Source organism: Thermobia domestica, chromosome 13 (assembly GCF_964235325.1).
Source record: "Thermobia domestica chromosome 13, izTheDome1.hap1.1, whole genome shotgun sequence".
Taxonomy (NCBI): domain Eukaryota; kingdom Metazoa; phylum Arthropoda; class Insecta; order Zygentoma; family Lepismatidae; genus Thermobia; species Thermobia domestica.
The window spans coordinates 100,107,256-100,129,016 of record NC_137466.1 but is presented as its reverse complement, the minus strand read 5'-3'; the positions used below and the strand labels follow the sequence as shown (position 1 = coordinate 100,129,016).

The 21,761-nt window shown below is 34.7% G+C and overlaps 1 protein-coding gene across 1 annotated transcript in view; it reads right to left on the bottom strand.

Moving 5' to 3' along the window:
* The window catches only part of LOC145668389 (methionine synthase reductase-like), a 51,957-nt gene that overhangs the window by 15,485 nt on the left and 14,711 nt on the right, over positions 1 to 21,761 (bottom strand). The window contains exons 5-10 of the mRNA XM_081736178.1: positions 17,123 to 17,543; positions 12,935 to 13,078; positions 12,277 to 12,519; positions 8,960 to 9,376; positions 6,295 to 6,397; positions 5,733 to 5,841 (exon numbers count right to left, since the gene is read on the bottom strand). Of these exons, the coding sequence (XP_081592304.1) occupies positions 5,733 to 5,841; positions 6,295 to 6,397; positions 8,960 to 9,376; positions 12,277 to 12,519; positions 12,935 to 13,078; positions 17,123 to 17,543 (1,437 nt within the window). The remainder of the gene's footprint in view (positions 1 to 5,732; positions 5,842 to 6,294; positions 6,398 to 8,959; positions 9,377 to 12,276; positions 12,520 to 12,934; positions 13,079 to 17,122; positions 17,544 to 21,761) is intronic.

Genomic DNA, 21,761 nt, shown 5'->3' with positions numbered 1-21,761 from the left:
TCTATCACGCATTAAGTGATTGTTGTTATATACAGAGTTAATCTTGATAAGGTTTACAAATTCTATCAGTTATAATTCTTTATTGGAACCACATACAGACTTGGTTTATATGTCATTATACTGCAAAACACTTCAAGTTTTTTGTGACAAATTCATTATGACTCAATGTGTGCACCTGCGGTCATCCTGGACATATCTCAACGAAAGTCGATTTCCTGCAAAACAGTAGCCAGCATTTTGGGAGTAACCTCCACGATGGCTGCTGTGATGCGATGTTTCAGTTCATTAACATTATGAGGTAGGGGAGGGGTGTACACCTTATTTTTCACAAACCGCCACAGAAAGAAGTCAAGTTGCGTGTAATCTGGAGACCGTGGCGGCCAGGCAATTGGTCCACCACGACCTATCCACTTATCTGGGAAACACTGATCAAGAAATTCCCTTACGTCAATCAGGTAGTGTGGCGGGGCGCCATCTTGTTGCCATCATAAGGGGCTATCGTGGTTATCTTCATCTAACTGTGGAGCAAGGAAGTTCTGGAGCATATCAAGATAGGAGATGCCGGTGATGGTGCTCTCACCAAAGAAGAATGGTCCATACACCTTTGCTCCGGAAACAGCGCAAAATACGTTCACTTTGGAGTTGTGTCACGAACCACCTCCACGTGCGCATGTGGATTTTACGTGCCACAAATACCACAGTTGTGTGTGTAGACTTGGCCGGAAAGGTGAGAAGCTGATTCGTCACTGAATACCACATTATTCAAAAATGACTCATCACCACTAACGCGATCTACCATTCTAACACAGAATTCATGTTGAATATGTATATCCGCTTCACTCAGTGCTTAAACCAAGGACAGTCTGTATGGCTTCATGGACAAACGTCTACCCAATACAGCCAAACAGTGGTCAGAGGGATACCAGTTTCTTGTGATGAACGTCGTGTAGATTTTCGAGGACCGCGGACAAAACTCTCCCTAACTGCTTCCACCACACCGTCAGTTACGGGTGAGAGCTCTGGAGTCTTTGTGTGTCGCACAGAACAACCTGTTTCAACAAATGTCTGGTGCCTGTTGGTCTGCTGTGCGAAACGTACGCTGTACACTCGTTGCTGACTTCGTTTCTTAAAACCAAAACACGCACTTAACTCTTTCCGCACTAGTGATAGTATCCATTTTCAACGACTGGCCGGTGGCGCCGCGTGTGGTCAACTTCGTAACTACTGACTACGTGAGTCAAACTTGAAATGTTTTGCAGTATAATGACATATAAACCTAGTCTGTATGTGGTTTCAATAAAGAATTATAAATGATTGAAGTTGCAAACCCTATAAAGAATCACCTTGTACATATACACTACAAGCATTGTTGCGAAAGTGCTTCATCACGTAAGGAGAAGAAATAGTGAAGCAAGGAAAAGTATGAGCACAGGAATGCAATGAAGTATCCAGGTGGGCGCCATGATATAATGCAGGATCAGGTAGTCACTCCATACAATACAATAATGTTATAGGTGAAAGTATATGTTCTTTAGTGGAGAAAGATAAAACTAACAGTATGGGTAGAATGCAAAAAGAATGCAGGAGAACGAAAGAATAATAAAAAGAATAAATTGTATAATATAGGGAAAAAACTGGAAACATTAAAATCAATGACGAAATAAAACAATATAATAATAAATATATAACAAAATACTTTGGTTAGATTAATAATTACCTGTACCTTGGGCATAAAGTGCTCATACATGTGCACTATACTTAGTAGAATGTTAATATCATATTAACAGAAGAAGAATGTTTTTAAGATATGTAAAGTATTATTATGGGATAGTTGTTGCTATGTACATGTTTATGGATACCTAGTCAGCAAGTTTGTGTGCTTGACAGTTTTAAGGAAAAGATATTATAAAGTATATCAACTAATAAACCATTTTTAACACCGTTCACCGACTTTATGATTCTAATAGTAAAGGTGAGAATAATCGTATATAATTATTGAAGCTAATTTTTACATGCAAAGAAATTCCACTCGAAATTTGTATATCTTACTTAGCCGAACCAGGTTAACGACTATTCTTGATAAGTCGTTGTAAAAATTTTGGTTTACCTCACCCGGGATCTTGCTGTAAATTCACATCCCGAAGCAAAGTAAGAGTGAATTTATTTTTGTAATAAAGTTGATGAATACAAATTTCACAATACTTAGGAGTGGTAGGATAATTATAAGAAAAATGGTCAACGAAACAACGGAGCATGAATCAAATAATAGTGACAACGGTGAAACTAGTGTAACACCAGGATTGACATCGGAAGATCGAATCTTGTTAGCTTTACAGCGACAATTGATTCAGATGTCTACCGAGATAAAGCAGACCATAGAACAGAAGTCTGATGAATCTAACAAGCAATATGAAGAATTAAGTAGACGAATGGAACAGAAGTTTAACGAATCTAACAAGCAATATGAAGAATTAAGTAGACGGATAGAACAGAAGTCAGATGAAACGAGACAGACAATTGTCCAGGTGGTGAATGACATATCCTCACAGTTCGAGGAAAAGTTAAAAAGAATATCCGATGATTGTCAGGAGAAGCACAATCACCAAAACCAAGAAATCAGTGCTGTAAAAAAAGATTTAGAAGTGATAGAATCTTCCGTTCAACAGCAAAAGATCCAGGTCATCAACAATTCTAACAACATACGTGTAAATACGCAATTGTTAGCTACTATACAGGAAGAGATTAGAACGCTACAGGTTAAGGACAACACATACCGTAATAACTTGGGTAGTGATCGCTTGGAGTTTCCCCACTCACCAGTGATGAACTCACCTTCGCCGGGGTCTGATGAGGATATTATATTGGACGAAATACATCCGAAGAGTACAGATGGGCGAAACATAGATGGTGTAACAACACATCACGTAATGGATAGGAACTATCACTCAACAAGTAAACGGAATGATAAAAGGAAGGTAAAATTAAGTGTTAAGATGAGTGAAATACGAGCTATGAGTAAATTCAGTGGTAAGTGTAACGAGAATGCTACTTCTTCCTTAGAGAAATTCCAGGATGAGTGCAATATTATGTGTATAGATAGATCACAATATATGAAATTAATCCCTCATGTATTACTCCCACCTTGTTCATTATGGTTTAAAGCAGTACGTGATCACATCAGTACTTATGAAGAATTCAAAGCGGCACTAATCGCAAATTATGAAAATGACTTTTTGCTGGCAAATAGAGATGCCACCATTAGAAATCAACACTTCAATCCTCGATTGCATAAATCTGTTGTAGAGTTTGTTGTAAATACATACAACGAATTAAAGGTCGTTAATCCATTGCAATCGGAATCGAGAATAATAGCATCGATTCGAAATTTGCTTCCATTTAAGTTACAACAGATCTTATTTTCCACCCAGTGTATGAGTTTCAACCATTTATTAATGCTTGTCCAATGCTATGAAACTCAATACCATGCTATGAATCAACAAGCCGGAATGGGTAAAAATAAGAATAATTCAGATCATTTTGTGCCAGTTCGGAATTTAGATATCCGAAGTGTGAATAATACGAAACCTAACCTAAGCCGAGTATATTCTAGCAATCAAAACGCGCAAAATAGGCAAAGTTATGTAGGGAATCCGCCTAACCTAACTAATCATGGTAATCATGATGTCAGATCACCCAACAGCAGTAGATATAAAAACAATCGAAGTACTGAGCGAAATTACAGGAATACAACGAACTACGTGGATAGACGTAATTGGAGAACAAGAGATGGCATTTCATATCAAACTCAGAATCATGATGAAATACATGTACAAAATAGCACGGAACCTAATCACGATTGTGCAGTACAATGTACTTTATTAGAATCGTATGCAAGTACGAATGTAACCTGATTACCGTTAATGAAATTTGGTTAAATCCATATCAGCTATAGATTTTCATGAACATTTATTTTATTTTTATTCAATTTAATTCTCATTAATCAATGATAATTCTCAAATGTTTTTAATATATGTAAGAATTATAATTTAATTCATAAATGATTAAAAGCAAAGATTATTTATATTAGATTGATTTGTGTTGAAAACTTAATTGTCAAAGATTATGTTAAGAATAAGATCCATTCTATAAAACTAATTATTCAACGACTATCTTGAATGAGATTCTTCTATGTTTTGATACCTTAGGAATCCAATGTTTATTTTAAAACATCTAACTTATTTATTATATAATGCGCCCTGACTATTTGTAACTCATGTTTGTCCTTTACGATTTTTGAATTCGCACCCTTCAACGATTAATTAAATGAGCGACGATATTTTTAATAAGAAAATATAATAATAATATAGTGAATAATAATGAAATAAATATAATTATTGTAATAAAAGATAAGTATTGATGAAGTGTAAGATTTGTTAAAAATATATATATGTGAAATGTAATGAAGAGATATACGAGGTGCGATCAAAATGTGATGGACATATGCAATGTAAGAACACTATTGTAAACGGACCAGTGGTTCTTGAAGATAAAAGCCAAGCTTACTCATGACTTTTATATTCAGTCCAATTGTCGGGCGACATTTTATATAACAAAATACTTTGGTTAGATTAATAATTACCTGTACCTTGGGCAGAAAGTGTTCATACATGTGTACTATACTTAGTAGAATGTTAATATCATATTAACAGAAGAAGAATGTTTTTAAGATATGTAAAGTATTATTATGGGATAGTTGTTGCTATGTACATGTTTATGGATACCTAGTCAGCAAGTTTGTGTGCTTGACAGTTTTAAGGAAAAGATATTATAAAGTATATCAACTAATAAACCATTTTTAACACCGTTCACCGACTTTATGATTCTAATAGTAAAGGTGAGAATAATCGTATATAATTATTGAAGCTAATTTTTACATGCAAAGAAATTCCACTCGAAATTTGTATATCTTACTTAGCCGAACCAGGTTAACGACTATTCTTGATAAGTCGTTGTAAATAAAAGCGGGACAAAAAAAATGAAAATTGGTAAAAATAACGAACTATGGCAAACGGAGTGAATACAATGAGGCACATTATTACATACGATTAAGACGAGATGGATGATACGCAGACAGGGGTTTATTTATTAAAACTACTATTCTTGTAATACAAAACTGTTGCAGAGCACGAATGTTCAGTGATACTAACTCAACCAAGTTTACATGTTCCACTTATCTTACATGTTCCAAGTATCGTATGTGGGTCATTCCACTATTTTGGTAACTATCTGTACCTATAGCATATAATTTCACATATGTATTCGCTATCAAATATAGTGTGAATAATTAGATTTAGACGTCTAAATTTGGATGAGTATGCTAATTGCACGAAAAAAAACGTGCAAGAGCTTAGTGGAAGGAGTCTCGGGAAAAAAATTTCGGGAAGATAGAAGTATAACATATAACAAGATTGAGATACGTACGTAATAACAATTCTGTGTAGAATGAATTAGCTAATTGATATATTTAGGTATATATATTTTTAAAACTTTTAACCTTTATATGATATGAAATCCCCGTGAAATGCTTTTGTTCAATATGATCTTTCAGGTATTTGCACATGAAACTATAATTTCAGCAGGGCAAACAATAAAAACAGAAGTCTACATTTGCACCTTAATCTATAATTTTATAATACCCTCAGTATTTTTCTCATGTCATTCATTGACCTTACCTATAAAGAAAATCTCTTTCCTTGTATCTACACCCAAAAAACAACCACGCATCTCCAAAAGTGGCACCTTGCAAAGCTTTCATTTGAGCTTCTCTATGCTGAAGAAAACCTGGAGAAAGAAAGAAATGGAATTTAGATTTTCGAATGCACTTTTGAAAGATAAGAAAACAATAACTACGCCGAAGTGTTCATAGTTGGTAACTAAGATTGCGGGTTTGATCTCCGTTCGATCCAAGTGGGCTTTGTAGTGGACAAACCAAAATTCCTAGGTTTCCTAGGAAGTCTTTTTTTTCGTATTACGTCATTCATTGCATGTTCTTCCATTATAATTTACCAATCTCCTTTAGTCTTGGAGTATAATCATCGTTAAACTTTAAGATTTGAAAAATTTTAAACCTTTTCAAAGTATGGCAACTTTGAACTCTACACTTACTCTCACTCTCACTGGCAACACTTCTCACTATTTTTATACTAAAAAACAATTCCGTAGTCTAACATAAGTTAGATGATACAGTCCTCATAAAGATCTGTAAGAATGTATCGCAAGCAAGCATGAACTTACCGATGAATGGAGCCACTCCTGTACCAGGACCTATCATAATTATGTTCACTTCTGGATTTTCCGGAAGACAGAAACCAATGCTTTTCCTCGGAAACAAAGAGACCTGCACAGATTGAACAGACACCAATAACTATTACTATCAGTTTCAGAGGAAATAGAAAAGTTAATCTAATTATTATTGTAAAAAAAAGCATACAAGAGGAAATATCGTAATTAGAATTGCAAAGGTTATTTAATGTTTCGTCAGTTATAAGAAAAAACAGTTTAAATTATATAAAAGAAATCATACGCGCGAATATAATCTTTATTTTAAATTTCATCAGTTACATAAACCAATAATAGGAAGGATATAATGAATACATTGTATTGAAATCAATTTCATTAGTCACCTTCTATAAAAAATTTAATTGTGTGTCTTATACTTTTCGTTGAGTACCGAGAGCTTCCTCTATGCACCTATGATCTTATAACTCCGTATAGAATCTATAATAAAATAATTATGCCCTTTGTATCTTGTGATCTCGAACTCGAACAAGGCGACAAACCTAACACAACTGCACTACCAGGTGGAAGAAACGCGTAACATTCATTTGTAGCGATGAAACTTGGCACATCCGAACTCCATGCGAAAATGCAGGCTGTATTGAAGGTGCATACAAGGATCACAACACACTGATATGGTCAAAAGACTTATTTTGTACATTAGTGGTTGCCAACATGTTTTGACTGATGACACATTTGACTGAATACCCACGACATCACGATACACACTTTTTATTAATAATAACGTAAACTACCTACGAGAATGCGAGTGAAATGCTCGGAAGCTGTACGACAGGCATCTGGCAAACCAAAGATGGCGGTACATCCCTACATTGGATGAGGAATGGGTGTACCTTTCTGACTCCGGCGATCCAAAAGCCATCACGTACCAAGACAAAGGCGAGAAACGCATCAGAAAGTGGGCCCAAGCATGCAAACAGGCTTTCCTGTAAGAGTTCAGGTGGTCGCAGACTACTGTTACCGAGGCAAAATGGAGGTTAGCAGGATACGGAAAAACAACAAAATCAACTCGCAGTACTATCACAAGGAGATCCTGATGCCGATCTACGAGCAAGAGCTAACAGAAATGTACCGTTAACAGGATCAACATGGTCCACACCCATCAAGACAAAGCTTCATCACACACCTCAAGACTGTCCCTCCCATTCTACCACGACAAGAAAACCAGAGACCACTGAAATATAATTCATACTTGTGTTAAGTCTCCAGATGCAAGTCCAATGTATTTTATTGGATTTGGAATGCTAAAACGGTCTTTGGGCAAGAGACATGCGTCGACTTTGAGTAGACTCTTGGAAAGCTGTGAAAGAGAAATAGAACTAGATCTTCCTTCATAGTTCTTCAACGATGCCTTCTACAGTGAAAACGACGTTGGTGGGTCATTGTTCAGAAACAGGGAAGACATACCGAGTACTGCATGATTTTCGTATTTGGTAAATACAATTTGGTCAAATACGTGGAACGGCGTCTGTAATAGTGTAATACTATAAATTCCCATAAAGTCATAGTCTAATGTGAATGAAATGTTGAACACGTATACGCTGTAGGTTGTACACTCTACGTGATCATATGCACAGACTCCTACAACTGTTCACGTAATTTACAACAGTGGTTTTCGACCGGTGTTTCGCGCAGTTCTATGGGGTGTGATGCGAAATTTTAGAATTCAAAAATCATGAAGCATTTAGTAATTAATTAAAATCAGTTTTGAGACATACTGTACAATCACCGCTTTCACTGGCAGCAACAATACTCAGTAATAAATAGTCACTGTAGCGTACAACTTACAGTGTATACGTGTTCAACACTTCATTCACATTAGACTATGACTTCTGAAATCAAAGTTTTACGTATCACGGTTATGCTCGCTAAAGGAGACAGTAACGATGAGAAATGAATGAAATGATGGAAAGAAAGTGAGAGGAAATGGGAGAACCCTGAGAAAACTCTTGTCCACCACAAAGTTCACATGGCGCGAGCAGGGATCGAACCAGGGACCCCATGTACCAGAGGTAAAAGGCCCTTGAACTTATTTGGTTCTTTAGTTATAGCATAACGGAGTATTGTCAAAATTTCCATCGGAGAAGGGGAGGAACAATTTACACAATGAAACAAATTCCGTGTAATATCTTTTTTTTCTTTCTTTCTTTCTTCAATATCACATGAATGCATAAATAGCTAAAAACGGAACTGAAATTATAATTTGGTAAGCTTTCATGATAGGGATGCAGAATATGAAACATGAATTCATGAAAATCTGAAAAATTTCTCTACCTGGGTCTCAAACTTGCAACATCTTTCTAATCGATTAAGTCACTAGTAATCTCCCTTTGAGAATTTTTAAAACTATTGAACTTCTGTTCAATATAATGATAAAAATTCACTTAAGGAAACTCTCACTCTAGCGTCTTTCCTACTAGAAACCGCGTCTTTGCATTAGGTGCTTACAATACAACAATGTATAGTGATATACACTGACATTTTCGTTGTCCTGTATTGCAGAAAGGATTTCTAATGTTAGTTTTGTACATTCTCTAACATGTAAAATTCTTCATTATGAATAACTCTGCATTTACAAAAAAGTAAATGAATGATACCGTACCTTTACATCAGGAAACGATATAGTCATATTCTTCATTTTTTCCTCTAAAGATGTATCACTGTATAATGTTTTTAGTTGATTTGACAACCAACCTGTACAAACACCTTTCCTTGAATACGTCCTTCCTGCTTCTTGCTCAATTTCCACTACACTAAACACTATACGAAGTCTATGAGGATCTACTAGTGGTGAAGAACAAATAGAATATGGACGGGGCTGCAGTCGAGGCAGATGCTCCAATAACAATGCGATAGGAGGTTGACACGATGGAAAAGTATTAAAAATGTCTAACACCGAAATTTTAGCCCCAACAACAAATTGATTGTAGTCAGATGTTCCTTGTTTGCTGCACAGCTCTTGCATACGGCGTTGTTCACTTACATCTGAAGTATGCTCTGCCAAGGCTCGAAGGAAAAGCTGTAGAAATAAGAGAAGAACACTCAATTTCTTTACCAGTATTTACCGAGTTCCATTTGCAAGAAAAATTAAGAGCATGCACTTATAATCAGATAGTAACGTCTAGCAGAAAGATTATGACGCAATATTTTAGACCAGTACCGGATGTAACTGATGATCTCAGCATCTTTAGAGGCTGAAGCAGTCGATCATAAAATGCTTTGTGTTTTACAAAAGGAAGAATTTTTCAATATATAGTATATTTTTATATTATTGAAGTATATTACATAACTTAGTTACAACAACATTTATCTTCTGAAGTTTCATTCATAAGTAGAGACCTGAAAAATGTTGATTCTTGGAAAGTATTTTGAAAGCAAATGGGCTGAATTGAAAACGTCCAAGAACCGCTTCTGAATTCTTTTATGTTTTTGAGCTAAATTCTTAAAAATCTCAGTCAAGGCGGCTGATCTTACAGATTAGTAGACTAACTTCGGATGCATAACGATGTTGTCATGAAAACATTAAATTTTGAGACCTGTCCAATTCACGTTTACAATTGCACATGTTTTTGAATTGAATACCAACAAACGACCAACTTATACCTAAAGGAAAAAGGATTCCAATACAGGATGTGAAATGAGGAGCGTGCTGTTTGGCTCGTTCGCAATTTCGACTCCTAGCATTTTCATTTAGATGTAAAGTCTTTTAGAAATTTTTTCTATGATTATTTTGTAGCTGATATTTTTCATAAACCGATTTCCCCCTCCTATCTTCTCTTTTACCACTTAAAGAAAACAGAAAGTTCCGTAAAATGAAATGAAATGAAATCTTTTTAAGTTTTACGACCCACGATTATTCCGCCTAGGCTAAAGGAGACGGTGAAGATGAGAAATGAATGAAATGGTGGAATGAAGAAAGTGGGAGGAAACGGGAGAACCCCAAGAAAGCCCACGGGCACGGTGTTTGTCCACCACAAAGTCCACATGGCGCGAGCTGGAATCGAGCCAGGGACCCCAAGGACCGCAGGTGAGCGCTCTACCACTGAGCCACCGCGCCCCCTATAAAGTTCCGTAAAATGTTTAACATAATTGGTAGAGAAGAATTTGAAAATGTTTAACAAGTTACTGCGTCCAGATGAACTTAAACTGTATTAAACTTTCTCAGCAACCTTTGTTGCCTCCGCCGGTAGGGAAACTCTCATGAGAGCTTTTTCAATCACTTCTCAGAACTTCATTTTGTATATTTTCTTTTCCTTTCTTCGTGTCTAGTCGAATAATGATGTTTAAACTTTTGTTAATGAAAATCCAAATCCTTTGTACTTGAACAATTCTTCTTTTAAACGATCTACTACTTCAAATACGTTGCACTGGAGCCTCTTTTGTAAAGACATATCCAATGTAGAACTATACTCCGATCAAAATTAGAAGCGAATTAACAGTTTAAAACACGTGGAAATTTGTGTTAAGAAGGGAAGCTTTATCACGGGGTTATTTAAGTAATCGAATGGAGGGCCAATCATTAACGTCGTGGTGATAGTTACAAGTGGAGGGTTTTTGGAGAAAGGGACAACTATATTACAATGTTGCAGCCTTGTAACGTATGTTCAGAAGTATTGTCAACTGAAGTGAAAGAAGTACAGCGGAGGCCTCAGCTGAATATTCACGACGTGGTAATAGGACAACAAGTATTCCTCCAAACGTCAATTCAAATTTTATTTTGATCCGAATATAGTTCCGTAGAATACTTCAAGTTACTGCATTCTATACGCTTTTTCAACTTACCACTCAACTGACAGCGAAGTTTTACACAATATCGACTTTAAACATTTTTGCAAGGTATAGATAGAATTTGTTATAATCACGATTTTAAAATTAACAGAAGTTATAATTTCCTATCTTGTTACGTGGGTACGAAGTTATAATCATTGTTACTGAATATGCACAAAATATGTACGTTAACATATATTAATATGAAAACTGTTCTGAATTTGTTAAATAATACAGAAAAGTCCTTTGCGAGTAATAGCATGTTTAAGGTAAGTTTTAATTGACATAACTTGTAGATGCTCTCAGATGCATATTTAAACACAAAAAAGAACTGACCTTGCATCCGGTGCCATTGTAATCCTGTTAAAACTTCATATTATCCTATATTTGTCACAGTAATTTCTTCCAGTTTGTGGTAAGTGTCGTGTCCATGACCCCAGCACTGACGAAAATATAGGATACCGGTAATAGGAAGTTTTAAAACAGGATTACAATGACACTGAATGCAAGGTGAGTTTGTTCTATGAAGATTTACGTTTATTGTTCAATAAATACTCTCTCATTACGGTAGATTCTTCATTCAAATAATATCCAATATACATTCATTACGACAGATATGCATGCATTTGCCAGCGTCAGTATATTAATTTCTAATTGCCCTGTGAAGTCAGAGCACCAACTCAACTACTGTCCAAATACAATTTTCAGCATCCTCCTCCGATCAATGATAAAGAGAAGATGATGAATATCCGAAATGCAACACATCCCGAGTATTATTCATCATTTGGCTTGGCAAGATCAAGATAACTTCTTTGTTCCACTGAAAATGAAATAAAACCTTCCGCAGTTATGCCCTGTAGACTCAAGAGGCAAATGATAAATGTATATAAATGATGATGGACTGGTGAAATGAGAAAAGAGGAGGAAATGAAAGAACCCAGACTTTTATGTTTCAGAAGCAAAGTCAAGGAGCAATGACAAAATAGCAGTTTGAAACAAAGAAACTCACTAAAAATAATTTCTAAAAATGTTTAGATTTCGGAATATTAGAAACAAAAAGAAAAAAAAAAAAAACAGAATAAAAACAGAAAAAGAAAAATGACAGAGATAGAAACAAGAATAATTAATGGATTTATCACACCAGTTACTAACCTTCTTCGGAGTGCTGCGTATTTCAACGCACGTCGTTAGCAAATGCCTTACAGTACTTCTCTGTGGCAAGTAGATTGGAATGCTGGCATTTCTCTTAGTTGTGTCCTTCATAATAGATAAGGAACATGTCATGTCTGCTTTATCCATCAGGAGGAGGTGATTTAATATGTTTTCTACTTCAGATGAGTCATTTTGACATATAATACCAACTGTATCGCCCGGAACATAATCAAAATCATTCTCCTGTAAGAGGATGTAGAGTGTTCTTACGATATATAAAATGTGTAAGTTTTATTTAAGGAATAGAGTATCTTCAATGAGACTAAGTGTTATAGTGAAGTTACTATTAACTTATGATTTTTTAAAGTAACTTTTCAGAATAATGAAAAAACTTTTAAAAAATCCTTAGTTTTAAAGCAAGCAAAAAATTTAACTCCATATTTGCACCGAAAGCATTTAAACTTTGTAAATAAACAAGAAAACAGTTCTGGATTTGTTAAATTCTACAGTTACTGTTGTAGTCGTACACTACTGACAAAAGATACATATTATCGAAACTACACATGACAGAAGAGAGTTTGTAGCGAACTACCATTTGCAGTATGCTTAAGGTAAGTTTAAAAATTTAAGGTATCCACAGTAAGTTTAAAGCAAGTACCTCAATATTCAAACGTACGTCGACTGTTACTTTCACATCATCTCCATATGTTAAACGCCGAACGGTTTCAATTGTTGCTTCACGTAGTTCCCCTACAGAAGACGGAAATGCGCTATTATTCTGCACTGGAATCCCCTCTAAATCCTGGAAAGAAAATATAAATAATGAGAATCATTACCTCATTGATCAATACTTGGAGATTAAAAAAAACTCTTGTCAATGGAACGTAAATAATGCGAAATTTTTAATAAATATGGGACGTAAATAATGAGAAATTTACATTAAATATTGTTAAATACACTTTTATACAGTCAGATGCAAGAACAAATTCACATTTATTCATACCATATTAAAGTGGATTTAAAGGAACGCTAATCATAGATAAATGGAAGCACGTGCTCCCAGTCTTTCCAATGTATTCCGCAGAATCGACAATTTTCAAAATAATCCAATCAAATTCAAGAGAAAAATATTCAAACTTTGTCCAAAGACGAGATGAATAAACAATAATCAGGGAATAATGCATGAAGTTTTTTTCGATATTTTGTTTCTTTCTTGTTGAGTTTCTTTGTTGGGAACTTGTTTTTGGAAAGTAAAAACTGCCATCTATTGGTGATTTTCGATCCTTTATCTTAAATTATTTATAATGACGATAATACTTTCTGATGATAAGTAATGACATGTTTCATTACACTTTTTAAATCAAAAACTACAGAGACTAAGTCATTATGTTTGTAACTTAATAACTCTTGAACCACCCGACCGATCTCGATCAACATAGATAAGGTTCGGGCCTGAGAGTGATGTTATAATTTCACTTTGACGGTACAACGTAGGGGAGAGGAAGGAGAATTATATATATATATATATATATATATATATTACTAACTCTTGAACCACGAGACCGATCTCGATTAAATTTACCACATAGATGAGGTTCGGGCCTGGGATGTTTTTTTATCATTTCACTTTGACGGTGAAACTTAGGGAAAGAGGAGGAGGGAAGATATAGAAAAATGACCGACATTAGTATCGAATGCATAATTTTCGGAGTCACTGAGACGAACAGTGACACTTCCGATGCTGTTTAAATCCAAATTCAGCCCCCATTAGTACTTTATGTTCAAAATGAAACGTATTCTAGTATTACATGAGTGACTCCAAAAAATAATCCTGTCATTACTAAATTAACTTATATGATGCATATTGTAACCACCTCTATTGGCCCTGAGCATATTGGTATAGAAGGCGGTTGAACAGCTTTAAATTTATGTAGTTGAAAATAATAGGTTATGAAAAATACACACACAATTAATAACATTGTGTTCTGATAATACACAATTTATAACATTCCTTAGTTTAAAAATAAAGTAGATCCTTGCTTCGTTATTTACTTCCTCAGATAACTCTGGATTACTATATATAGTACCGAAGAAGTTATGATACACCTTACGCGCTCTGGCTCTTATTCTGTAATTATTTATTAACCATTAAAAAACCTTGAGTGTATCGAATATATTTACTTACTGAAGAACTCAATAAAACAATAGTTTAGATTTGATGTTATTTATTCACTGAAGTATTAATGACAACGTTACTCTTTCCTTCTTGTATAACATTTTACAATAGCTCCCCATTATATTATTTAACTGCAACAACATTTAATATGCAAATTGATTAATAAGGAAGTATGCTGAAGTTATTTATAATATCAAAATTAAAGATATAAAATAATTATTTCTTTCCAGTTTATCTGGTATAGCAAAGTTTATATTGAGTTATTGCACTAAATTTCTTACTTGGACTTTAATTGCGTCGATAATTACTTTTTTTTTTTTTTTTAAATAAAAGAATGCTATAAAGCAATGATCACTACTTTCATTGGTTCACTTCACACAGGATCATTGATCGTGGGAATTTCAATGTCGGACGAATGGATGTTACACAACAATGTTGACATTTCAACAAGTTAACACTCCAGCTACAGAAATGGAGATGCAATCTTCTAATACTATAATTATTATTATTATTATTATTATTATTATTAATAATAATAATAATAATAATAATAAAATAATAATAATAATAATGGCTGAGTAACGCAACTATACACACCTTCTCATAATTGTAGTAATTACTTCCACTTATTCAGGGAAAAGCTTTACGACAATATAAGCTTTTAATATTTATTATGATTATACATTCAGGGTGGACAATTTATCTGGAACATCCGTGATAACGGAGAAACCAGAAGAGGGAGAAAAGCGAAACTTTGCATGAAGCAACTATAAGGAGGGGGACATCGTTTTACGTATTAAACAACACCACCCGGTGAACAGTGTTGCCATCCCAGTATAAAGTTATACTTTTCAAATGGCACTACATCAGATTATTACATATTTCAAATCAACATGATAAACGAAAACTTAAAATATCACAAACATCCAAAGTTTGGAAGCCTCTATCACACATACAGCACAACGAAGATGGACAAGCCAATGCACATCGGAAGTACATTAGCGTTGGACACTATGTCATGGTACGACTTGTTTTAAGTGAATAGCAAGGAAGTTACAAGGGCTTGAAAATTTGATTTTTTTCGAAAAAAAATGCCTACATAAGTATCATATCTAGTTACTTGTGTAGTTTGCAATTGGCAAACAAATCATTTTGCCGTTTACAGCACTTCAATATCTCAAACCGTTCCGGAGATATAACATTGCTGAAATTTGTAACACTGCTTAAATCATGTAATTGCGAGGACTTGTAATTACACCGGGGGGCGCGGTGGCTCAGTGGTAGAGCGTTCACCTCTGGTGCTTGGGGTCCCGGGTTCGATCCCAGCCTCCGCCAAGTGAACTTTGTGGTGGACAAACACCGTGCTCGTGGGTTTTCTCGGGGTTCTCCCGTTTCCTCCCACTTTCTTCATTCCACCATTTCACTCATCTCTCATCATCACCGTCTCCTTTAGCCTAACCGGCATAACCGTGGGACGTAAAACTTAAAGATTTCATTTCATTTCATTTTTTTGTAATTACACCTACTAAAAGTTATTCCTGCAATGCTATAAAAGAGAAGGAAAACAACAATCCGTTTAAATATTGTCCAGAAATACGTCATTTCAGCAGGGTTGCGAACTTCATCGATGTTTATCATATCTCTGGAATGTTTTGAGATATTGAAGTACTGTAAACGGCAAAATGATTTGTTTGCCAATTGCAAACCACACAAGTAACTAGATATGATACTTATCTAAGCATTTTTTTTTCGAAATAAAGCCTTTAAAAAATCAAATTTTCAACCCCTCGTAACTTCGTTGCTATTCATTCAAAATAAGTCATACCATGACCATAGTATCCAACGCTAAGGTACTGCCAATGTGCACTGTCCTGTTCAGCTCGGTTGTGTTATATGTGAGACAGAGGCTTCCAAATTTTGGATGTTTGTGATATTATAACATCCTTAGTTTGCAACACTGAATAATAAATGTGATATTTTAAATTTTCGTCTAACATGCTGATTTGAAATACGTAATAATCTGACGTAGAGCCATTTGAAAAAAATATAACTTTATACTGGGATGGCAACACTGTTCACCGGGTGGTGGTGTTTAATACGTAAAACGATGTCCCCCTCCTTATAGTTGCTTTATGCAAAGTTTCGTTTTTCTCCCTCTCCTGGTTTCTCCGTTATTACGGATGTTCCAGATAAATTGTCCACCCTGTATATATATCGGATGCTCTCTTACTATTTTCTGTTCCTTCAAATACGGTACCTTTGAGAATGTTACATCTCAGAAATGAAAATAACGAAACTCGAGTTACATTACGCCTAGTTACGACGAGAAATTATTTTCGAGCAACAAAATTGTCTATTTGTCTTTTAAAAGAATATACAGATTTTTTTTTTTTTTTTTTTGTCTTTCTTCTCTATGCACGATCTTCAGTACAAAAAATAAATCAAGGAATCAAAACTTTGGTTTTATTCAGTCAAATATATTGACTGAAATCACATTTAATGAATAGTCTTACATAATTTTGACATTCTGAACTTGAATTATGATTGTACATAAACGCCTCAAATAAATAAAAATTAAAGGGTTTTTAATCTCTACTATTTTGGCTACTGTTCTAACATTTTTACGACATACTGCTACTACGTTTAACAAAATCTAAGTTTAATACTTACAATATCTACCTCAGAAGTAAACTCAACTTCCAAATACCGTTGAGGCAGAGCTGGTAAATTCAAGGCACTTGTTGATAATGAAGAATATGAATTCCTTAAACAAGGAGTCCTATGATTTGATTCCATACACTGCTCCGTAAGTGAACAGTTCTCTACACTATTAACATTCGTATCACTGTTAGTTTTTATGGATTCTACACCGTTCAATTTATCTTGATTTACAGGCTCTGTTGAGGTCAATACACTATTACTATTAGTCGGCCCTTGAAATTCGTATGATTTAGTGCTCTCCATGCTCTCAGGATTCTTACTTTTAGTACACGTCCTATTATTAACACTAGTGCTTTTCACAGTTGTGGAAAAATATGCTTTCAAGGCAGGCCACAATCCATCAATCCATGGATCAACTACCAACTCTAACCTTAGGAAAGAATAGTAAAATCAAGTTATATTTTAATATGAAATCAAAATAAATGCAAATTAATATTTTACTCCTATCGTTTTCTATGCAGCTGAAAACGGATATAACAGAACTATTACCAGATGTAATAATTACTGATATACAATACAGATGCCCAATTATTGTCAATAACTAAAAGATCATTAAATGCTTTCCTCCTTGAAAATGAATAAATTCTTGCTCTTCTGTAATCTCAGAGTTGGATTTACTTCTCAGTATACGAATTGACGTTCATTGTATTGATGAAAACTGCATTTTTACAATTAATTTTTTTCTTATTGTCAATCAATGTTGATAAAACAAAGAATGTATGCAGAAGCAATTTTTGATTGCTACCCCACTCTGCTGTTAAAGGAGGGAGCTTAATACTATAAATTAAACAAACTATCTTTTTTTTTTTTTTTTTTTTTTTTTTTTTTTTTTTTTTTTTTAAATAATAATAATAAAGATTTACGAAGTGAATTCATGGGAAGATTTGTTTGAATCACTGCACCCAACATCCTTCCAGCCAAGTTACACAATCCAAAAGTTTTGCACTATTTTTCTACAAAACAATTAAAGACTCGTTCTGAATTATTCTCAGGAAGAACTGTGTGCGGAAACATAAGATAATTAAGTATAGTTTTATAAGTCTTGATTTTTTTTTTTAAATTTCTGTAAGTAATGCAGTTTCTATATTTTGTGTTTTCTTGCCGGAAACAATTCCAATTTAATAATTTTATGTCACCCCTGTTTTATGAACATTTTATGAATTATTCTATTTTATGTAAAAGGGAGAAAAAGTGTCTGTAAAAGTATGTGTGTGTGCTACAAATTTCTGTCTGAGTTGGATTAAAACAAACGTGCATCTAAGCTTTGGAGCAGAGCGTAGCTTGTACGAAATTTGTAACACAGCTAAATTTGACAACTCGTACCATTTAAATAACTTTCTTTGATGTCCCCCCCCCCAAATTTTACATGCCAGAGACGCCAGTGAAGCAGAGACAGTTAGGACTAATAATATAGATTAATTCGCTAATGAAATAATACGTGAATAAGGTGAAGATGACAAAACAAGTACGAGAAACAGTACCACACATTTTACAGCATTCAAATATTTGGTTGTACATATACATTGGAACACATGCAAGTTAATTTATGTTATTTCAACTGCAACTACAATTAAGTTTAGCTAGACAGCCATATTAAATTTAGGAGGGGAAACTACTGAACGAGCTTCCAGTACAAAGTAACACGTTGCTTGAACGAATAAATTTGTACATATTTGTCTCAAAACAGATAAATTCTTGCCTGAACACCACAAAATACGCATTTTCCCTCTTAAAATTTCTCTCATTTTCACTTCATTCTAATTCTTCTTTTTATTTTTCGTTCTCACTTCATTAATTCAATAATGATACTACTTAGCATACCGAATATAATTGTTCAATTTAATTTTCTTCTACTACTATATTTGATACAAATTACTTTATTCCTATCACCATCGGTTTTGTTTTTTAATATTTATTTCCATCCTATATTTTCATAACTTTTCCTCAGTCATACTAACAATACACTAATTTTCGATTCAGATGTCTACACAAAAGCCATCTGCTACCTACTATTCCTTCTACCCAGAAATGTTGGTGAGAGGCAAGATCCCTATCAAACTTCTCTTCTGACGAACTGATACTAGTTAGTTTGTCATTTCTTCCCTTCTTTCAATTCTTACTTAATGAATCACATATATATCTGATAGGCCTCTGATCCTTTCATTCCAACCTATTTGTTATTAATCGGCCGGAACGGTAATAATCTATACACGAAACATTATATTCTTATTCTAGAATGCTAGAAGATCAACAAGAAATTTAACAAGAAAAAACAATTTATAGTTATGTTACGACGGTTATAGTTAGCAAAATAATAAAATTAACTGCTTACATTGTGAATTAGAACAATACAACGTGATTAATGAACAATCCATTCATATTAGTTTTCAGTTCATTACAACTTTAGTTGTAAATAGCTGCCATGCAGAAACTAGCACACACACACTTTGTGTACCTTTAGCAGTATAGTTTCACATCTTCTCACTCCAAAAATTCATCACACAATATTGAATGAACTGTTGTGGGAAAAACAAGGATATAGTTTATAGAATATATATATATATATATATATATTCTTTTGTAAGAAGAATAAATTACTGATGATTAGCCATTAGGTACAAATACTTAACTTAAAATTTAGCATAAACTATCTAGGACGTCTGGGTAGACTTTACTGCATCTTTACAACAAAGCTTTTTTTTATTATTCTTATCTATACACCTTGCCATATTGAATTCCACTTAAAATAAACACATGAGATGTTTCTACTCTACACTTAGAGGTAAAATTCAAAATAATTTGCTTCTTTATTTAATTTGAATATATATCTTTTCCAAATAAATAGAAAAAATGACTATATTTTGTTCTGTGATAAAACTAGTGTAATATGTAGAGCTAAATATATATATATATAAACACACAAACACAAACAACGTTACTAATTATCAGTCTGAGCACAGTGGAATATATCACCTTGTATATATGGTGCGTTCGTCCCGCAAGTTTCAAAATTTTACTGAGAAAATCAAGCTTTCAGATGGTCTCACCTATATAAATCAATAAGCGTTAGTTCCAAGGACTTACCGAATAGCTCTTCAAGGGATTTTTCACGCTTAATATAATGTTGCGAAAACAGATTATCTAACAATTCAACAATGCTACATCATAATGAAGTACCAGGTTATCATAAAATAAATATCGCTGAACTCTGGAGACGTAACCACTTGACAGAATGCAACCAAACTCGATAGAAATATATTTGGAAACATGCAGTTCCAATTTTCGCCGCTAGAGGTAATTGTGACGCTGTACAAGTCCAAGTAAGTGCAGCGTGGAAGAAAAACGACGATAGTAATGCTAAATGATAGGAAAGGCTGTAATTACCTCTTCTGTGAGTCCCGTGGCATTGATTACCAATGCTATTAATACTCCGTGGTCAGTGGCGAATTTACGGGGGTCTTTTGGGCTGAAGCTCCTCTTAAAATTCCGGGATGAGCATCGGCATCTGCGAGACGCAATTGATGTTTTATTGTTACCTTATAAGGATACCAATGAAACACTTTGAGAAGAATTTTCTACTTAGTTGCATAGGGGATGTCCAGATGTTTTTACACTGCCTTCACACTTACCACGCTACTGTTACCCACGGATTTCTCCATGACAGCGTTGATTTCTCCACGAACATTTTGAATTTCTTCCTGTGTTACACTCTTACTACCTCTTCCTGGTCTCCACCCTACCATGCCGGTCTCCTCAAACTTTCTCACCATTTTTTTAACGCACATTATATAATGGGACCACGATGTAACCCTATCATGGAGATATTCACGAATGGTACCAGCACTATTGTTCAACGTATCGTAAAGTTTCACTAACAAGGATCTTTCTGGCAACTTCAATACCATGGTTGCTCTCTTGGTATCCATTTGTAGCTTAGTCTTGAACTACACAACAACTGAAGTGCTTACTCACGCCTGCATGTGTTTCAGTGATACGGGTTTGAGCACCACTATGTGCTAGAAGTGAACTGCTCTGATCTTGCTAATGCCCAATGTTTGCTTCTTTTTTCTTCCCACACTCTTTGCCTTGTGATCAATGGATCCCGGGTTCGATTCCGGTGAAGACAAATGTCGGGTCTCATGTTAGCCTGTAGGTCCCGTCCTTAGAACGTTATCATCATTTTATACGGTACTAGTCATCATGGGTTCCTTTGCCTAAGGACCTGCCTTCGGACAGAATCTCACATCACCATCATCCCCGTAACACATCACTACACAACAGGGATATAGGAGTACAAATCAATTTTACGCGTCGCACGAGGGGCATAATTACGCCTTTCTTTCACTGAACATCATTAATATAATTTGTCTTCCGTACTGCACTTACCGTACTTAACACCGAACAGCAACACAATAGCCTCTGGAAGTGAGATTTGCCACTAATCTTTTCCTGGAATTTTGAAGGGAGCTTGCAGTTTATGAGCATAGGAAAGACTAATATTTAACTTTGTTTTTGTAAGATATCCAAGAATTTTAAGGGAACGCTTCAGCCCAAATGTCCCCCGTAAATTCGTCACTGACCACAGGGT